Source organism: Populus trichocarpa, chromosome 2, assembly GCF_000002775.5.
Source record: "Populus trichocarpa isolate Nisqually-1 chromosome 2, P.trichocarpa_v4.1, whole genome shotgun sequence".
Lineage (NCBI taxonomy): Eukaryota > Viridiplantae > Streptophyta > Magnoliopsida > Malpighiales > Salicaceae > Populus > Populus trichocarpa.
In genome coordinates, this window is record NC_037286.2 from 14,340,032 (window position 1) to 14,358,930 (window position 18,899).

The 18,899-nt window shown below is 31.2% G+C and overlaps 1 protein-coding gene and 1 long non-coding RNA gene across 2 annotated transcripts; one reads left to right on the forward strand and one right to left on the reverse strand.

Annotated features, from left to right (window-relative positions):
* Positions 1–881, reverse strand: LOC112326684 (uncharacterized). Its single transcript, XR_002980611.2, has 2 exons — positions 691–881; positions 1–373 (listed from the first exon to the last, which is right to left on the reverse strand). It is a non-coding gene; the product is annotated as an uncharacterized LOC112326684 (long non-coding RNA).
* An 8,263-nt stretch (positions 882–9,144) lies between these two features.
* On the forward strand, positions 9,145–12,309 carry LOC7487748 (probably inactive receptor-like protein kinase At2g46850). The gene is made up of 3 exons (XM_002301414.4): positions 9,145–10,257; positions 10,681–10,764; positions 11,048–12,309. Exons 1-3 carry the CDS (start codon positions 9,489–9,491, stop codon positions 12,118–12,120), a joined length of 1,926 nt encoding a protein of 641 aa, XP_002301450.1. The 5' UTR covers positions 9,145–9,488; the 3' UTR covers positions 12,121–12,309.
* The last annotated feature ends 6,590 nt before the right edge of the window (positions 12,310–18,899 follow it).

The window sequence follows — 18,899 nt, forward strand, 5'->3', positions numbered from 1 at the left end:
GATTAAACCAAAATTAATTTCTTTATTATTATTATCCAGGATACATTGATAGAGTGAGGGAGTTGTCGGAGCTTGGATTTGCTGACATGAAGGTATTCATGTGATGGAACTTCTTCTTAAGTGGCTGTGGCAAGGACATTTCTAGATCAAAACCATGCATGTCTTAAGAACTCTGGTGCTTCCCAAAACACAATTCTGGGGATAAAACTCTAAACACCAAGTAGGGAAGCTATGATTTTTCATGGAATTAAATACAGAGCAAATACATCCCCTCACACACCAACATTCATGTATGATTTTAATCATGCTGGCAACTATTAACTAATCTCACTTCCATTCTTGGTTTAGTATCATCTCCATCTTCAATAGGAATCTAGCCGACAAGAAAAATTATTAACGTTAGAAAACATCTTATACATTCCAAACTTATGTCACAATAACTACCTCCCTGAGCAATTTAGCAATTACAAGCTCCACAATCTTCAACCCATCATCAATTCCTCTAGATATTAGAATTATCCTATCAGATATTCCCGGGGAAAAAAAACTCATAATTTTTCGACAATTCAATTCTCGCTCTAGACCGTGACTGAAAATTAGCAATTATCCACCCTTTCGAAAATAAATGCGGTGAAGTAGATCTCTTTTACCAGAGAATAAAGAACATCCACAACGTGACCCATGTCTGACCTTTGATATGGTTCTCGTACACAGCAGTGACCTGCCAACTCTACAACGGAATTGAAAGCGATGTTGCTGGTGTTGTTTCTGCTGCTGCTGCTGTTGAAAGCGATGTTGATGGCGGTGGTGGAGGCATTGCTGCTGAGTGCTTTTAGTCGATGGATGGAGAACGGAGGAGGAGAATAACGACTACATATGAAAGAAAGATGAGAATATATAGATGGTATAATTATAATAAGATGAAAAGTGAGAGGTATTTTTGTCAAAACAATTATTAAGATGAAAAAACTTAGTGAAACGTGTTTTCCAGCCAAGGCAAAAGAATGAGGAAATTTGGAAAACAACTTTTCCATGTTTTCCAACTTAAAGGTTTGTCTTGAAAAAATAGAGAAACTCCTTTTCTTTTTTCTTTAATTTGTAAAAACACATCATTTAAACACAAATTTATTTTTTCATATTTTCTTTTTCTGTTTTGCTTTTTCTTTTTCTTTTTTTTATTTGTAAAAACACATCATTTAAAAACAAATTTCTTTTTAAATATTTCTTTTTCTGTTTTTCTTGATAAAATAAAGTAATGCTTAGTTAATAAACAATAGGGTTCTCAAATTTTAAAGTACTAAATTGTAGAGAAATTAATAATTAAAAACTCTTATATATTTTAAAAAATCTTTTAATTCAATAATTTGATTAAAAAAAATAACACACAAACTTATTATATAAAATTAAAAACCAACGTAATCAAAAGAACTTAAAACTAAATAGAATAATAAGAATCCAAAATAAACTATGAAAATAATTAAAACATAAAAAACAACAATTTCATGGTCTAATTTGAAGGGCTTCTCGATTTTGGATGATTACAACAAGATGATCTATTAAAGAACTAGACAATTAGAATCTTCTTACTAAATTTGAGCTTAATTTTATAGAGTGTTTGGAAACGCAGGCCAACCCACGTTTCTAAAAAATTCAAATTTTTTTTTATGAAAAATTAATTTTTTTATATGTTTTGGATTATTTTGATGTGCTGATCTCAAAAATAATTTTTAAAAAATAAAAAAACATCATCTTGATGCATTTCGGCATGAAAAACACTTTGAAAAGCAACCGCAACCGCACTCCCAAACATGCATTAGTTAAATCTAAAATTAAGATTGTTTTATTATAATGTATGTTTAATGCGTTTGAGCTTTTTCAAAAAAATTACTTTCTATCATATTATAAATAAATTCTTTCTATATCAAAATGCAACTAAATATCATAAGAAGTAAGATGGCTTATGTAAGACTAGATGACTAGCCATGCTGGGTCAGAGTGAATTTTGTCTTAACATAAAACAAATATACAAGTGGTGAGGAAATTTTTGTCATTGTTATTAAGACTATGTTTGTTTTTTGGAATTTATTTTTTGGGAAACCATTTTTTAAGTTTTCTTGTGTTTGTTTGATATTAGAAAAGTTACTCAACGGAAAATACTTTCCAATCAAAGAAAAATTTGGCTTGGTTTCCAGGAAAGTGTTTTCCTGTAAAATTTGGGCGGAAAACACTTTCCGGAAGTTGTGAAAAATTTAGAAATATCATATTATTTGCTGATTATATCAAATTTGGTCCTCAAACTTTTGATTGCTATATATATTTTATTTTGAATATTTATTTTTTAATTTCATCTCTTAAAAATTAATTTTTTTATTAACTTTGATCCTCATTTTTATAATTGTTATTTGCTTTTCTCTTATCATTTTTTTATTGAAATTTTTTATCTATCAAATTTGGTCCTCATTCTTTTGATTGTTACTTATTTTTTTTGAAATAATTTATGAAATGTTAATTATTATTATTTTAATTTCTTCATCTTTCATTTTTTTTATTTTTTAGATTTGATCTCTATTATTTTGATTATTATTTATTTTATTTGAGATAATTTATGAAATTATATTTTTTTTCAATTTCATTTTCATTCAACTTTTCAATTTGTAAGATTTGTTTATCATTATTTTAATAAACTTGAGAAAATTAAAACATTAATAAGTTATTTTTCAGCTCATTTTCCATGACATAATCAAACACTGGAAAGTGTTTTCCAACTTATTTTCCATTACACTACCAAACATCAGAAAATAATTCATTTTCCCGGAATTCACTTTCCAAAAGAAAACTACTTTCCAGCAAACAAACGGGGCCTAAATCTAGTCTAATGGATCAAATTTGAAAAATCTCGACTCGATTATTTATCTAGCCTGTGTTTTAAATTAAATCAAGTGGTAGTTTTTTTATGTGACCCAGTTGACTTCACAAGTCAAGAGACAAAAAAAAGTCAAAGGAAAAAAAACAAATGACAAAAAAAAATCCAAGCGTACAGGTCCAAAGATAACTTGGACAATCGGTAAAATCATGGTTTGGCTTTAAAAATATCCCAGAATGAAATTTTTTTAAACACTGAGATGGAGATATATAAGATTGACTTGGATCAACCCGATAACCCACCAAACCTGTGACCCAGGTTATGGACTTCATTGAGTTCAATAATATTTTTTATTTTATTATATGATAACAAAATATGAAGACTAATTCAAAATCAATCAAATATTGAATGATAAAATTAAAAAAAAAAAGCTCAACAAAAACCCAATTTGAATGATGAAATTAGAAAAAAAAAAAAAGCTAGGTTAAATGCACGGGCCTGGGTGGCCTAGCATGTCCGGAAAATAAAAAAGCCCATGCACTTGGGCCTAAGAAAGGTCCATGCACCTAGGCCATACTTTTTTTTTTTGTTTTTAAGGTATGGACTAAAAGACATTCTCCTTTTCTTTTATTAAAAAAATAACAAGAATGCATTGTCTGTTGCCTTACAGACTCAAATTCCAACCATTACTAAAGTGGTTTAAAAAACAAGATAAGGCTTTTTTGAGTTGAAAAATCATTTTCCAACAAATTTTCATCTAAAAAAACCATCCAAACCAACTAATAACCTCTAAAATCACCTAAAAATAAAAATGAATCGAATAAAAATCTTTAAATTAAGATTGATCTCTTTTTTCATAGATGTTTAGAGAAAAAACCATTGTCGTCAAACTCTTCTCGTCGAATAAAACTCATTAACACTAAAAATAATGAGTTTGTTCACCAAAAAATGGCCTAACCAATGATTTTTTCTCTTTTCACTATTTTCAAACGTCTCTTTTTCCTCTCTCAAAGCCAGAAACTAAAAATGAACAAAATAAACTTTTAGACCTACATGAAAATTATCGATAATGTGGGATTATGTATACTTTTTCTTTGTGTTTAACATTTCAATTTTGTTTCTTCCAATTTGGTCTATTTACCATAATTTTAAGCCTAATTCTATCTAATTAGACCCATCAAAGGATTCGGTTGGAAAAAAAAAGTTCGCAAATGGAAAACAATTCAACCACTTCACTAGTTTAGGTTATAACTCAAATCATTTAGTATATACTAGTTTTTTGACCCATGCTACGTCGACTCAATTTTTTTTTCTAACCATAAAAAATATAAAATATGTTAGGAAACCTAAAATCAAATGCATATTGGATGATACACTTTTAAAACATTGAGATTGTGACATATCATATGACATTTAAAAAAATTAAACAAATAAAATATTGGATTGATTCAGACCAACCTGTGAATTGAGTAATGAGATCGTGATAACCTTATAAAACATAAATCGACACAAATTAGAAAGCCCAATTTCAATCAATCAAATATTGAAGGATAAAAATAAAAAAACAAAATTCAATTAGAAAAAAAAAAGCCAAACTTGTGACTCGAGTTATGAAAATAGGATCCCCTCATAAAAAAAACAATACAAAGGCCAATTTATAACCAACTTATTGTTGAAATATGAAATTGAAAAAAAATCAACTTTTTTTTAAAAATCTTGAGTCAACCAGGTTAACTTGTCAAATTCACAACTTAGATCATGAGATCGGAATAGCTTCATAGGAAAAATTATGCTTTTAAAAAAACAAATTTAAGTGAAAAAATATTTATCTTGTCATAATCTAAAAAAAGCATTGATGCATTATTCTTTACAAAAATAATTTTTTTTGATATTTATTTAGATGAAGTTAAAAATAAATGAATGAAAGCCCTTCCAAGAGGAACCCATAAGTCTGGGCCTAATGGAAATAAAGGCAGGCGCACCCACACCTAAAAAAGCAGGTCAACACACTCACCCATTTAGATGTTTTGCCTACCTAGCCAATGTTGTTTTTATATAAACAACACAAATGATCATTGTTTACCTTTCCAGTTTTTGACAACACTCATATCATTGAAAAATCTTGTCATAATCTAAAAAAAATTATTGATGCATTATTCTTTACAAAAATAAACTCTTTGATTTCTATTTAGATGAAGTTAAAAAAGAAAAAAATTTGAAGTAAAGCCCATTCAAGAGGAGCCCAAAGTTTGGCTATAGACTAATTCCTTTCAATCTTTCTTTTTTTTTACCTAAAAACATCATAAAGACCCATATAAACCTCTTAGCACCTTAAAACAACCAAAATATTTGTCTAAAAAAAGAAATTAACTCAGAACCCAAAATGTTTTCAAGATCAAATCTACTTTTCAAAACATTTCAAGGTGAAATAACACTCAAGTTATTCTTCTCATGTTGAATAGAACTTATAAACACAAAGATTAACCTTTTTAATAGCTGAAATTAGTGCTAACAAGAACTTTCTTTTCATATTACCACAATTCGGCCAACTTTTCTTTCTCATCTCTCTAACCAGGAGTTGAAAAATAAGGGAAATAAAGTTGTGTACTAAAATTGAATTTCAAAAATATTTAGGAATTGAAAAGGTATAATTGGGAAAGTAAAAGGGTGATTGCAAACTTTGAAACCGCGCCCATTTTACCTATTTTTTTATTTTTTTTTACTTTGGTCCTCTGTCTTTTAATTTTGTTATTCCTTAACATTTTAACTTAAACTGGCTTTAAAATGACAAAATTGAAAAGAAAAAAAAAGGAAAAAGGGTGAAAAAAAAATACTTAGTGCATGCATATGTGTCTATAATGAAGGTGTTACAGGAAAAACACCATACAACTAAGTGTTTTCTATAATTAGATTACTGCACATGTTATGTTATGGGTCGTACCAAAAAAATCTTTAATGTAAAGAATAGTTTCAAAGTCGCTAAGAACTATTTGGTATTAAACTTGGTCTAGTAGGTCACACCTAAAAACTTTTGACAAGGCTTCTTAATTAGCTTGAGTTTCAAATTAAACTATGAGAGAGTTGCTCCGACATGATCTAGTAGACTTGTCAAGTCCAAAGAAAACCTAGAAGACTAGTGAAAACATGGTTTAACTTAAAAAAAAATCAAGATGACATCTTTTTTTTTTTAAGTATTGAGACGTCGACATATTGGATTGACTTGGTTTTTGTGGCTTAATTTGTCAAATCTATGACCCGGGTCATGGGCTCTACTAAGTTTAATAACTTCTTTTTTAAAATTAGTTTTGACTTAATTATATGATAAAAAATAGACGCTCTAAAAATCAAGCACTAGCCAAATATCACGATATTTATTTGCGACAACAATAACCCCATAAAAAGCAAACTGAAACGAACTATTAAGACAAATTAAAAATAAAAAAAATATTTAAGGATAAAAATAAAAATAAAAAAAATGAATAACAATTCAATGTTAAATGGTGGAATTGAAAAAAACAAGGCAAAAAAAAAAAAGCCCAGACGCACGGGACGGGGCTGGGCAGCCTAGGGCATCTCGATCTTTTATAAAAGACCAGTTGTGCGACCCTTGGGTAGGACCATGTACCTGAGCCATATTTATTTTTTTGCCATCCACCCTTAATTATATTTTCTTTATTTTTTACATTTTAATCCTCTTTCTTTTAATTTTTTTTTTTATTTTAATCATAGTCTTAAAGCCTAATTTCATCTAATTAGACTATAAAAGGATTTAAATAAAATAAAAATAATTTTTAAAATTTGAAAAAAAAAAATTAGTTACTTTACTGTTCATATGAATAGTGAAGCACTTGGGAAAAAACTCAAACCTTTTAGCATATACTAGTTTACAAGTCCACACTCATCTATTTTTTTGAAGTAACAAAAGATATATAAGACGCAAAGAACTATTTGATATTGTTATTAGACCCTGCCTAGCGGGTCAACCTTGAAACCTCTCAATCTAATTTTTTATCTAGCCCGAGTTTAAAATTAAATTGTATAGGAGTTGTCTCGATGTAACCCAATCGATTTGGTTGTTCCAAAGGCTACTTGAATGTTCGGTAAAAAAAGTGCGGGGATAAAATTGACAAAAACAAAAAACCTCTCAACTAAACTTTTTGCTTGACTCTAGTTTAAAATCAAATAATGTGTGGGTTATTCTGGCATAACCTAGTAGATTGGTTGATCAAAAGGCATCCCGACAAACGAGTAAAAAATGTTTGAGAACAAAATTGAGATAAAAATGATGAAATTGACATAAAAAACCCTTGATCCGACTCTTACATAGCCTGAGTTTAAAATCAAACCATATGAGAGTTGTCTTGACATGATTCATATGACTTGGTCGGTCCAAATACAGCCTTAATGATTGTTAAAAAGAACTTAAGGATGAAATTTAAAAAAAATATTGAAATTGAAAAAAGGGAGGTCGATTTCTTGTCTAACCTGGTTTTAAAGTTAATTTTTTTTAGAGTAATCTTGATATAATTCAATCGACTTAATCAATTTAAAAACAACTCGAACTATCATTAAAAGAAATCCAAGATGAAATATATATAAAAAAGAAGCAACTTCAATATTCATAAGTTTTCAAAGTTTTTTTTAGTACAGTAAAGTAGTGTTAATATCATAGTTATTAAACCCGGCCCGGGGGTTGACCCGGCCAAGGGGCCGGGTCCCGGGTTTCATGGGTCAACCCGGGTCAACTCGGGTCAACCCGGATTAACCCGGAAAAATTAAAAAAAATTAAAGTTTTAATATTTCATATGAAAAAATCTATGTAAATATAGATTATACATATTATAAAGTTTAAAATAATATTTTAAAAAGTTTTTTATCCCACATTGAAAAAACATAACTTTTTTCTTGGAAACATAGAGTATATATACTAATGAGTTTCAAATCCCACATTGAAAAGATAATATATTATCCTTTTAAGTTGAAGTATTTAAACCAAAAGGTTTTTTATCCCACATTGAAAAAACATGATTTTTTTCTTGGGAACATAGAGTATATATATTAATGGGTTTTAAATCCCACATTGAAAAAACATGGTTTTTTTCATGGGAACATAGTGTATATATATGAAAGGGTTTCAAATCCCACATTGAAAAGATATCATGTTATCCTTTTAAGTTGAAGTATTTAAACCAAAAGGTTTTTTATCCCACATTGAAAAAACATGGTTTTTTTCATGGGAACATAGTGTATATATATGAAAGGGTTTCAAATCCCACATTGGAAAGATACTATGTTATTCTTTTAAGTTGAAGTATTTAAACCAAAAGGTTTTTTATCCCACATTGAAAAAACATGATTTTTTTCATGGGAACATAGTGTATATATATGAAAGGGCTTTCAAATCCCACATTGAAAAGATACTATGTTATCCTTTTAAGTTGAAATATTTAAACCAAAAGATTTTTATCCCACATTGAAAAAACATGGTTTTTTTCATGGAAACATAGAGTATATATACTAATGGGTTTCAAATCCCACATTTGAAAAAAAAAAAAAACCGGGTCTCGTCCGGGTTCGCCCGGGTCACCCGGGTTCCGGGTCGCCCGGGTTTGGCCGGGCTGTTGCCACAGCCGGTCTTTTATTAAACCCGGACCGGTCCAGCCACCGGGTCGACCGGGTCCCGGGTCGACCCGCCGGGCCGGGCCGGGTTTAATAACTATGGTTAATATAATCCTACCCGGAGGATATTATTGCATAGGTGCTTGAAAACTAGAACCAAAACATTAAAAAAATAAAAGTACCCTCTCTTCCTTTAAAAAAAAGATACTTTAAGACAAAAGGTCGCTTATTTCTTCATCTAAGATTGAGCACGTAGCTCTAATTAATTTAATATCCCAACATCAGTGACGGCAGAACCGAGAAGAGAAAACTCAAATTGTTTTCCAGTCTCTGTTTGGATACAGGAATGAACTGACCTAAGGGTGCATAAAAGCACAGATGTCAGCAGCCCAGTGACCAGAAAAGCGGGTAACGTACACCCCAGGCGTGGCATTGGCATTGGGGGTTAGAAGGGGTAATGTGTAGTTAGCAAAAGTGGCTTTTTCAAGGTAAAATAACGTTATATATAGATCTGACATTCCGTAATTCTCAAACTATATCTACATTTCCCAGAAAAAAGCTTGAAACTTGTGCAAATTGTTTTTACTATGCTAATAATTTTAGAGAAAAGATTAGGTATTGTATAATCCAAGCCATTGAACTTAATTGAAAGGCTAAAACTAAACTCATCGGAAGTGCTCACTCTTAGCACACCATTCTAAATGTAGCCCATTCCACGGACCAATCTTCTCCTTTTCTCCAACTTCTATGCCTCCCCTCTCCCCCACATGACCTCTCTGAGCTGATCTTGTCTTGCCAGCATCTGTGTGATTTGTACCATTTTCGTGACACTCTTCTGACACGGCAATGTATTTGGTATACGCGAGCCTTGTAATTAACTCTCACTTCAATATTGGTCCATGAACGGAGTGTGAAGAATATTCAGCTCTCCCTTGCATTCCCCTCTTCCAGTACTTCTATTAAATTCCTTCCTTGATATTCTCTCCGGTCAACTCTTTCAAAGGCAATGTTAGCTCTACTCCTTGCACCTTTGTTTCTCTTCACATTGCTCCATCAATCGCCCATTTCTCATTGTCTTCAAGAAACACAGCAGCATCCTCAGAAATTAATTAGCCAGTGTGATGAGAAATGCGGGAAGTTGCGTATCCCATTTCCATTTCACCTGAACACTTCTTGTGCTTCAGTTTCCAACGCTTTTCATCTTTCTTGCTCAAACTCCACTACCCTTTACCTCAACATAGACTCTCTAAGCTATAAAGTCCTTGAATTCTTCTCCGATGGTATATTAGTAGACTTTTCGGGTAGCTCCACTTGTCGACAGTACAATGATTTGAATTCCTTTGGTTTGGCAGGAAATGACTGCTTTGGCCTATCGGTTGATAATGTTATTGGTTTATATGATTGTGAGGACTCTTCTTTGTGTAAAGCAGACTGTGAAACGATTGACTTGCCTGGTTGTGATGGCAGTGGCAGCGGCCCTCCTGCCTGCTGTTATCCCCTTTCCGATCATAGTTCATGGGATTTTGGAGATGGCTTCTCAGTGTTTTCCAAATTTGGATGCCGGGGGTTCTCTTCTTGGGTTGTTTCTCGCGGTACCAACACTGGAAAGCGCGGGGTTAAGTTAGAATGGGCGGTTCCAAAGAATTCATCCAAGGGAGTCTGTGCTGACAAAGCAGACATTGTAAATGCTACAGCAGTTGATGGAGGGATACGGTGCAAATGTCAGGATGGATTCGTTGGTGATGGATATGCTAGTGGAGAAGGATGCATGAAATGTGAGTAGCTATCGATACCCTAGTAATTGCTTCATAAATTGGGTTCAGTATTTTAACTCTTCCTTTCAATCAGAAAATAAGAAGGCAGACATTGGATTGGCTTTCTCATGTTAGCCAAGGGTTATTTGATCTTGTCTTTCTCCCTTTTTAATTAATACTCCACAAATACACCAAAGCAAGGGGCATGGATACACACTACTGATTGTTCAAAGTGTTGATCGTTAATCCTTCACTACTTTCTCAAAGATATCTGCATACTGTTTTAAGTCTTGATGTTTGACCATTCAATCTACTTCTCACATTGTTGGTCTCGCTACCATACGCTATAAACATAGCGGTAAATTTCAGACTCAGAATGTGTTTGATAAGCCTATTTCCAACATGCATTAAACAGAATTCCTTTCATTCAATGTGTCTTAACAGCCAGCATCAAGGATGGAGAGGAAGCACGCGGCAGTGATCGTGATACAAAAAAGCACAGGGGAAAAATGGTTACAATTTTAGCTGGTGTGTACTTAGAATTCAGTAGTTAGATCTTCAGGCCATTGCAATGCGGACTCATAATAAATTCACTTGCATGATTTCAGTGCAGAATCACAAAATGCAATATTGACTTGAACTGTATTTTTCTCATTTTCTCCCAGCAAGAATTTACAGGCAAACAAGCGAAGCAAACGTGCCTTAGGAGTTCTCCTTACTCATCCATTTTTGAATTGACGCGATGCTATCCATAACTTTTCTTTGCTCCTGGTTGCTGTGAGAATAATACCATCACATTCTTACTTTGCAGGAGTTGTTGGTCCGATATTCATCATTGCCTCCCTGATTGCACTCTTTTGCCTACTGAAACGACCTGTTAAGGCTGACATGTACGACCCTGACCATGCTCATCTACACAGCACCATCTCATTCAGGAAAGCTTGTAGGACTAGATTATTCAATTACCATGAGCTAGAAAATGCTACCAGAGGATTTGATGGTGATCAAAAACTTGCAAGCAGCAATAACAGTACAATTTATGCAGGGGTCCTTGGAGATGATACACATATAGCTGTGCACAAGGTAGAATGCCGTGACGAAAGAGAACTCACTCAGGTCCTGTCTAGGGTTGAGGTTTTATCTGCAGTTTTACATAGGAATATGGCTCGTGTCCTTGGATGCTGCATTAACTCTGTCTACTCTCCACTAGTAGTCTATGAGTATCCTGCTAATGGTACCTTGGAGGAACATTTGCACCAGAGTGGAGAACAAAAGGTTGGCCTTGATTGGTATAAGAGATTGAGAATTTCCGCAGAAACAGCAAGTGTTCTTGCATTCTTGCAGTATGAAATCATCCCTCCTATCTTCCACCATGATCTCAAATCCGGCAACATCTTTTTAGATGAAGATTTATCAGTTAAAGTCGCTGGGTTCAAGCTATTTACAGCTAGCCTTGGGAATGATACTCATTCATACAGCAATCATGAAGGATCACGTATTCACCAGAGTGATGTTTACAACTTTGGCGTATTGCTTCTAGAGTTAATTACAGGCTCCAAAAACAAGGAGCTCCCAGCTGTAGCATTGAAAAAAATTAGAAGTGGGAAGCTAGAAGAAATCGTGGATCCGGGTCTCCATTATCACGAGCAACCGCCATTTCGCCGGGATCAGATAGAGGTAATTGCCGACCTTGCCACAAGATGCCTGTTGTTTGGTGGAGATGGTAAGATTGGAATGGTTGAGGTTGCAAGGGAACTGATACACATTGCAAAAGAGAGCATTGATGGATGTAGTAAACGGGGACGTGGACTTGAAGAGACCTTTTCAAATTCCAGCCTCCTTCAAATGATATCCATGTCTCCTGACTCTATATATGTTCCTTGATGTCAATAGGAGAATTGTTCTCGATGTGAATAGTAGTATTTGGCAAAGGATTTAGCTCGTCTATTTCACTTGTGAACAAGAACATTGCTTTCCAGCCCAGTCGTGTATGCTTCCATTTTCATTTTGAGGATTCAAACACTGCACAACACTCTATTGTCTACCGTTAATATATATATTTATTTGAATGCATCTTACTTCTAGCAAACAAGCAGCAATAAAACTCATAGATATAGCTAGAGAATGCTGGCAATGGCCCTCAAGATTTTCCAAGTAGTGAGTGCCGATTTCTTTGGGGGGATTTCATTTAGGATTACTTGGCGTAGGGCGCCTAAAAAGTTATTATAGCCTTGCATAAATGATTTTGATTTTTCCTATCTGGTGAACGACCAGAACAGTCTTGTGAACCTAGCTTAACTGGGGATGGACTCGATAATGACGCTCTCCTTTCAAGAAAAATAATTCACACGAGACTTTCTAATGAGTTCCGAGGTCTGATGGCTCACATTTTCATTTCGATTGTTTGTTCTTTGGTTATGGCTGTTTTTCTATCTTAAAAATGTTTTTTAAAAAAATATATTAACAAATTATTTTTTTATTTTAAATTAATAATTTTTTATGTTTTCAGATATTTTAATATATTAAAAATAATTTTTTTTTTAAAAAGTATTTTAATATATTTTTAAATAAAAATTATTTTAAAAAACAACGCAACCAGACTTTTAAAAATCCTCTCTGACTGTAAAATAGCTTTGATCTCTTGAGAATGACATCAACTCTTAACCATAGATATTACATGTTATCCAACCCGATAGATTAACTTGGAATTTTAGCCACGTCTGAATTTGGCAAGACAGGCAACAGGGCTGAATAAAATTATTTGACCTATTGGGTCAATTTAAAATTCAAGTCACCCAGTAAAATCTGAAAAATTAAATCTATAGGTATTTTTTTAGTGCATGCCAAAGAACATTTTTATGTGGTTAGATAAGTAACTGGTTTTAGTTAATGGATGGATTATTCGTAATTAACTCATATCAAAGTTTTTTAAAAAAATATTAAAAGAAAATTTTATTCATTTAATGTAGGATTAAAAGTCAATTAGTATATATATACTCTATGTTTACAAGAATAAAGTTGTATTTTTTCAATATGGAATAAGAAACTTTTTTGTTTAAATACTTCAATTTAAAAAGATAAGATAATATCTTTCCAATATAGGATAACAAACCTTTTAAAATAATTTTTTAAACTTCATTATTTATAACATATATAACTTATATTCATGTGGATTGTTTCTTAACTTTTTCATGTGGGATATTAAAATCTCAAATATTTTTTTAAATTTTTCCGAGTTGACCCGATTCAATCCGTGTGATTTAGAACCCGATCCCTTGCTCGAATCAACCCCAAACCAAGTTTAGACCCCGTTTGTTTGCTGGAAAGTAGTTTCCTTTTGAAAAGTAGTTTTCTTGGAAAGTGGATTCCTGAAAAGTGAATTATTTTTCGATGTTTGGTAGTGTCATGGGAAATAAGTTGAAAAATACTTTCCAGTATTTGAGAAATAACTTTTTCATGTGGGATATTAAAATCTCAAATATTTTTTTAAATTTTTCCGAGTTGACCCGATTCAATCCGTGTGATTTAGAACCCAATCCCTTGCTCGAATCAACCCCAAACCAAGTTTAAACCCCGTTTATTTGCTGGAAAGTAGTTTCCTTTTGAAAAGTAGTTTTCTTAAAAAGTGAATTCCTGAAAAGTGAATTATTTTTCGATGTTTGGTAGTGTCTTGAGAAATAAGTTGAAAAATACTTTCCAGTATTTGGGAAATAACTTTTTCATGTGGGATATTAAAATCTCAAATATTTTTTAAAATTTTTCCGAGTTGACCCGATTCAATCCGTGTGATTTAGAACCCGATCCCTTGCTCGAATCAACCCCAAACCAAGTTTTGACCCCGTTTGTTTGCTGGAAAGTAGTTTCCTTTTGAAAAGTGGTTTTCCTAGAAAGTGGATTCCTGGAAAGTGAATTATTTTTCGATGTTTGGCAGTGTCATGGGAAATAAGTTGAAAAATACTTTCCAGTATTTGGGAAATAACTTTTTCATGTGGGATATTAAAATCTCAAATATTTTTTAAAATTTTTCCGAGTTGACCTGAATCAATCCGTGTGATTTAGAACCCGATCCCTTGCTCGAATCAACCCCAAACCAAGTTTTGACCCCGTTTGTTTGCTGGAAAGTAGTTTCCTTTCGAAAAGTGGTTTTCTTGGAAAGTGGATTCCTGAAAGTGAATTATTTTTCGATGTTTGGTAGTGTCATGAGAAATAAGTTGAAAAATATTTTCCAGTATTTGGTTATGTCATGGAAAATGAGTTGGAAAATAACTTATTAATATTTTTTTAAGTTTATTAAAATAATGAGGAACAAATCTTACAAATTAAAAAGTTGAATGAGAATGAAATTGAAAAAAATCTAATTTCATAAATTATCTCAAATAAAATAAATAACAATCAAAATAATGGAGATCAAATCTAAAAGATAAAAAAATTAAAAGATGATGAAATTAAAATAATAATAATTACAATTTCATAAATTATTTCAAATAAAATAAGTAACAATCAAAAGAATGAGGATCAAATTTGATAGATTAAAAATTTAAATGAAAAAAATAATAAGAGAAAAGCAAATAACAATCATAAAAATGAAGACCAAAGTTAATATAAAAATCAAATTAAATCAAATTCTAAGGGGTGAAATTGAAAAAAAAATCAAAATAAAATACATAGCAATCAAAAGTTTGAGGACCAAAATTTGTTATAATCAGCAAATAATATGATATTTCTAATTTTTTTATAATTTCTAAAAAGTGTTTTCCACCCAAAATAAAAGAAAACACTTTTCTAGAACCAAGTCAAATTTTTCTTTGACTAAAAAATTCGTTAATTAATTTTTTAATAACAAAAAAACACGGGAAAGTTTAAAAAATAATTTTCAGAAAACTATTTTCCGCCAATCACACGAGACCTTAATAACTATGTTCTTTTAATATTAAGCATAAAATGATAGCACAACAAGCATATCAAAGCGGGAGGGGAGCAATCTTATTCCCCCCTTAGAAATTAATTTTTTAGGGGGGGGGGGGGGGGGGGGGGGGGGGGGGGGAATGAGATACATATGCGAATGTCCCTTCTTTTTAGACTTTTCCAATCGGGAAAGTGCACAAAACTCAGCATCAAATTGAGGAATAAAGTTTTGTCCAGACAGAAGAGAGGAATAAAATAAACCAAGGCCTTGCTGAGTGCCATTCACTGCCCACGAAGACCCAACTACGGACAGCAGGGGATCTTCCCTCAGTGAAACGTGCAGCTTGCTGGAGACGTGTTGGAGAAATTGGACCAGCAGATAGAAAGGTAGGTGAAGACTTCCCTAGCTGTTTTTTTTTTCTTTTTTTTTAAAAAAAACCCTTAGACCAAAAGGAGGAATATGTTCTTCACAAACCCTTAGACTTGGTGGCTACAAGACATGATGGATACATAGTTGTCGCCTTACTTTTTTGCCAGTTCAAATAATGGCAATCGTACAGTTTAGGTTTTTGACGCCTTTGAAACAGCACAAGATAGATAGTAAGTTCATGAATACAAAAATTTAAAAGAAGGTTTTATATAGAAATCTTAATTCTTAGTTTTATTGTTGAATATTTCATTTTCTAGAGGATTAAATCATAGTTACCAAATCCGGTTCGGAAGTTGATCTAGCCAAAAAATCAGGTCATATGGGTTGATCCAATTTAACCATTTAACCTGAGAAAATAAAAAAAAATATTTGAGATTTTAATATCTCATATTAAAAAGTTAAGTAACAATTCATATGAAAGTAGACTGTATATATATACACACCACATAAAAAAACTAATAAGGTATCGTTGTTAATGTAGGCTATAAATGAATTTATGGGAGGCCAAGTATTCTTAAATAAATTATGTATTTTTTAGGTTTATTAAAAAAATATTGAGTCTCACCTAGGTTATGTCGTGGTCACCTGAGTTTGAGGTTGACCTAGAGGATTGCATGGGTTTGACCGAGTTAATTGCAAGCTTGGGTTTTGCCCATTTGAAACTTGGCCAAGGTCTCGGGTCGCCCGGGTCTCAGGCCAATCTGTCAAGTCAGATTTTATAACAATGGTTTAAACTTGTTAAATAAATTCAAAAATCAAACTAAACAAACTAGAAAACTTGAAAATAAAGGAAAAACAATAAAAATCTTAAACAAACTAGTAAAAATAAAATTATTAAGCATGTAATTTAATTTCCTAAACTAAATAGAAAAAAAAATACTTATAAAACCCTTTGCATTAGTCTCTCTAATTTGAAAAACAAATTCGTTTTCAAGTTTAAAATTCTTGTCTCGATCTTGTTGACATCTAATCAAGGCTCTCCAACCCCTTTTCTTTTTTCACTCCACGTGTATAATAATTTTAGATATCAATTCCATTCTCTTCATGTTAAATTTTTCATAAGAAACATCAACTGACAAGTAATTTCTCTTTTAGAGTAATGAATTACAAATCTCAAGCTTTCTTCATCAACATATGTTGCATTCATATAACTCCTAAAAAAATCTACTTTTATGATAATAATAAACTTGTAATCAAATAGATTAACATAACTTATATTAACAACTTTCTCTTGATAAGCATCTTCTATATTTTCTTTGCACTCACCTCTAAATTATTAAGGACACCATTAATGATATAATTATTATCATTATTATTGTTGTTTATGATATCATTACAACATAATTACCATCAAAATAAATATTATAAATTATGGAGAATATCAATCCACATCTATTTCACCTTAAACAAGACCACCAAAATCTTCACTATATTGATCCTAATCAAGAAGCTACATATTATGTTCATATCTCTAAAAAGGGCTCTTAAAACTAGTTATGGATTCGTAATCACACCCCTCACGTTCCTCTAGTTTTCTCTTCTTCATCTTCTTCATTAGTATATTTGCAACTTTATCACCGCTAACTGATTGGTCAATTTTGGAGTTTGTTTTTGTATATCTTCTATTTTCAATTCATGAACATTTCTTTTCCAAGAGAGAAACACATCATTCTCTTCTACTTAAGCACGTTTTATTCTGCGACCACCTCTTCCATCCATGGTTATTAAACGACATACAATAACTAACCGCCATAAATTGTTGAGCTTTGATACTAACTGTGTAGATGAAAACAACACAAAAAAAAGCACAAGAATATAAAATTTTCTAAAGAATGGATCACACACAAATCTTATTCATAATTTTATTATTGCTGAATATTTATTTTCAAGTAGTTTGCCTTTCTAAGAGGTTTACAACTCCTTAAATAAATAAATAAAAAATTAGCCTAAATAAATTTAAAAACCTGAAAAATAGAGAAAAGGTAATAAGAAGTTTTAAACAAACTAAAAAGAATAAAATTATTAAGTATATTATTTAATTTTCTAAACTAAATAAAAAAATAATTTTCCTTAAAAAACCTCTTGATCAGTGTTATTATCTTCACCAAAAATAATTTTTTCTAGATGTAATCTATCATTGTGGAGGTATTTGATGTGCTTGCTTTATCCATAGAGCACGACAATTTGGCGTTGGGTGAGACTTTTTTTGGATCATTAGTTTTTGTTTACGTTAGAATTGTCAAAAGGTAATGAAGGGGCAATATTAAATAATAATTTCACATAAAGTATTTTGTGATTATACTATTAACTCAAACAGTAAAAGATTTGGGTTTCTCCCGTTCCCTCTTTTTTCTTTTTTCTTTTTCATTTTTCATTTTTCATTTAATTTTTTTGTGACTTAATTTCATAAGATAAAATTTTAAATTATAGTAAAAGGATAAAATTTTAAATGAGATGTAAAACACTTAGAAAAACATGTGGTTAATCTCAAAGTTTTTAGAATTTTTATTTTGATCCAAAATTTTATTTTATTTTTATTTTTTCAATCTTTGAATTTGAGAAAAAGTAGATAAACTCATCAAAAATTAGCGAAATTATTAGTTGACCACATTCATTCAGGCTAAAAAAAAACAATATTTGTTTTAATAGGTTTCTTTTCTCGAGAGGAGCCTATAAACATGCCGAAAGAAGTAGATCTAGTTCATTTGATTTATTTTGATTTGATTGATTTTTATTTTTTAAAGTGATTTTGGGGTTGTTAAGTTGTTTTTTTAGGTTAAATGTTGATTTGGAGGTATTTTCAAATAAATTGTTTTTTGAAAATTAGGTTTTTAAAATCTAAAAACATGAATCCTATAGATCAATTATTGCCCACCTCAAAAAAAAAAAAAAAATAAGCATGACCCTAGTTTTTTTTTTTATTATTAAAGCTAGATGCATGGGCTTGACTCTTCAGCTCCTTGCCTTTTTTATTTTAATCATTTTCATCAATTTTTTATTTAAATATTAATCTTTTTATATTTTTTAGTAGTGTGATATTTTAAAGAAATTCTTTTAATTTGGAACAAGTTTTTCCCCTCTTATATTTTATATGAATTAGTTGTGTTTGTACAAAATTTATATAAAAATAAAAATTATTTGTTATTAACAACAACATTTAATCTAATTGATAGAATAAAAAAAATAAAAACATTTAAAATAAAAAAGATAGTTAATATAAAATATTAGTATACGCATCTATTTTTTTATTTTATATTATTTATTTTATATTATGAAGATTAGATTCCTGATTTAATATTTAATTATTATTAATAATTTTTTTATTTAT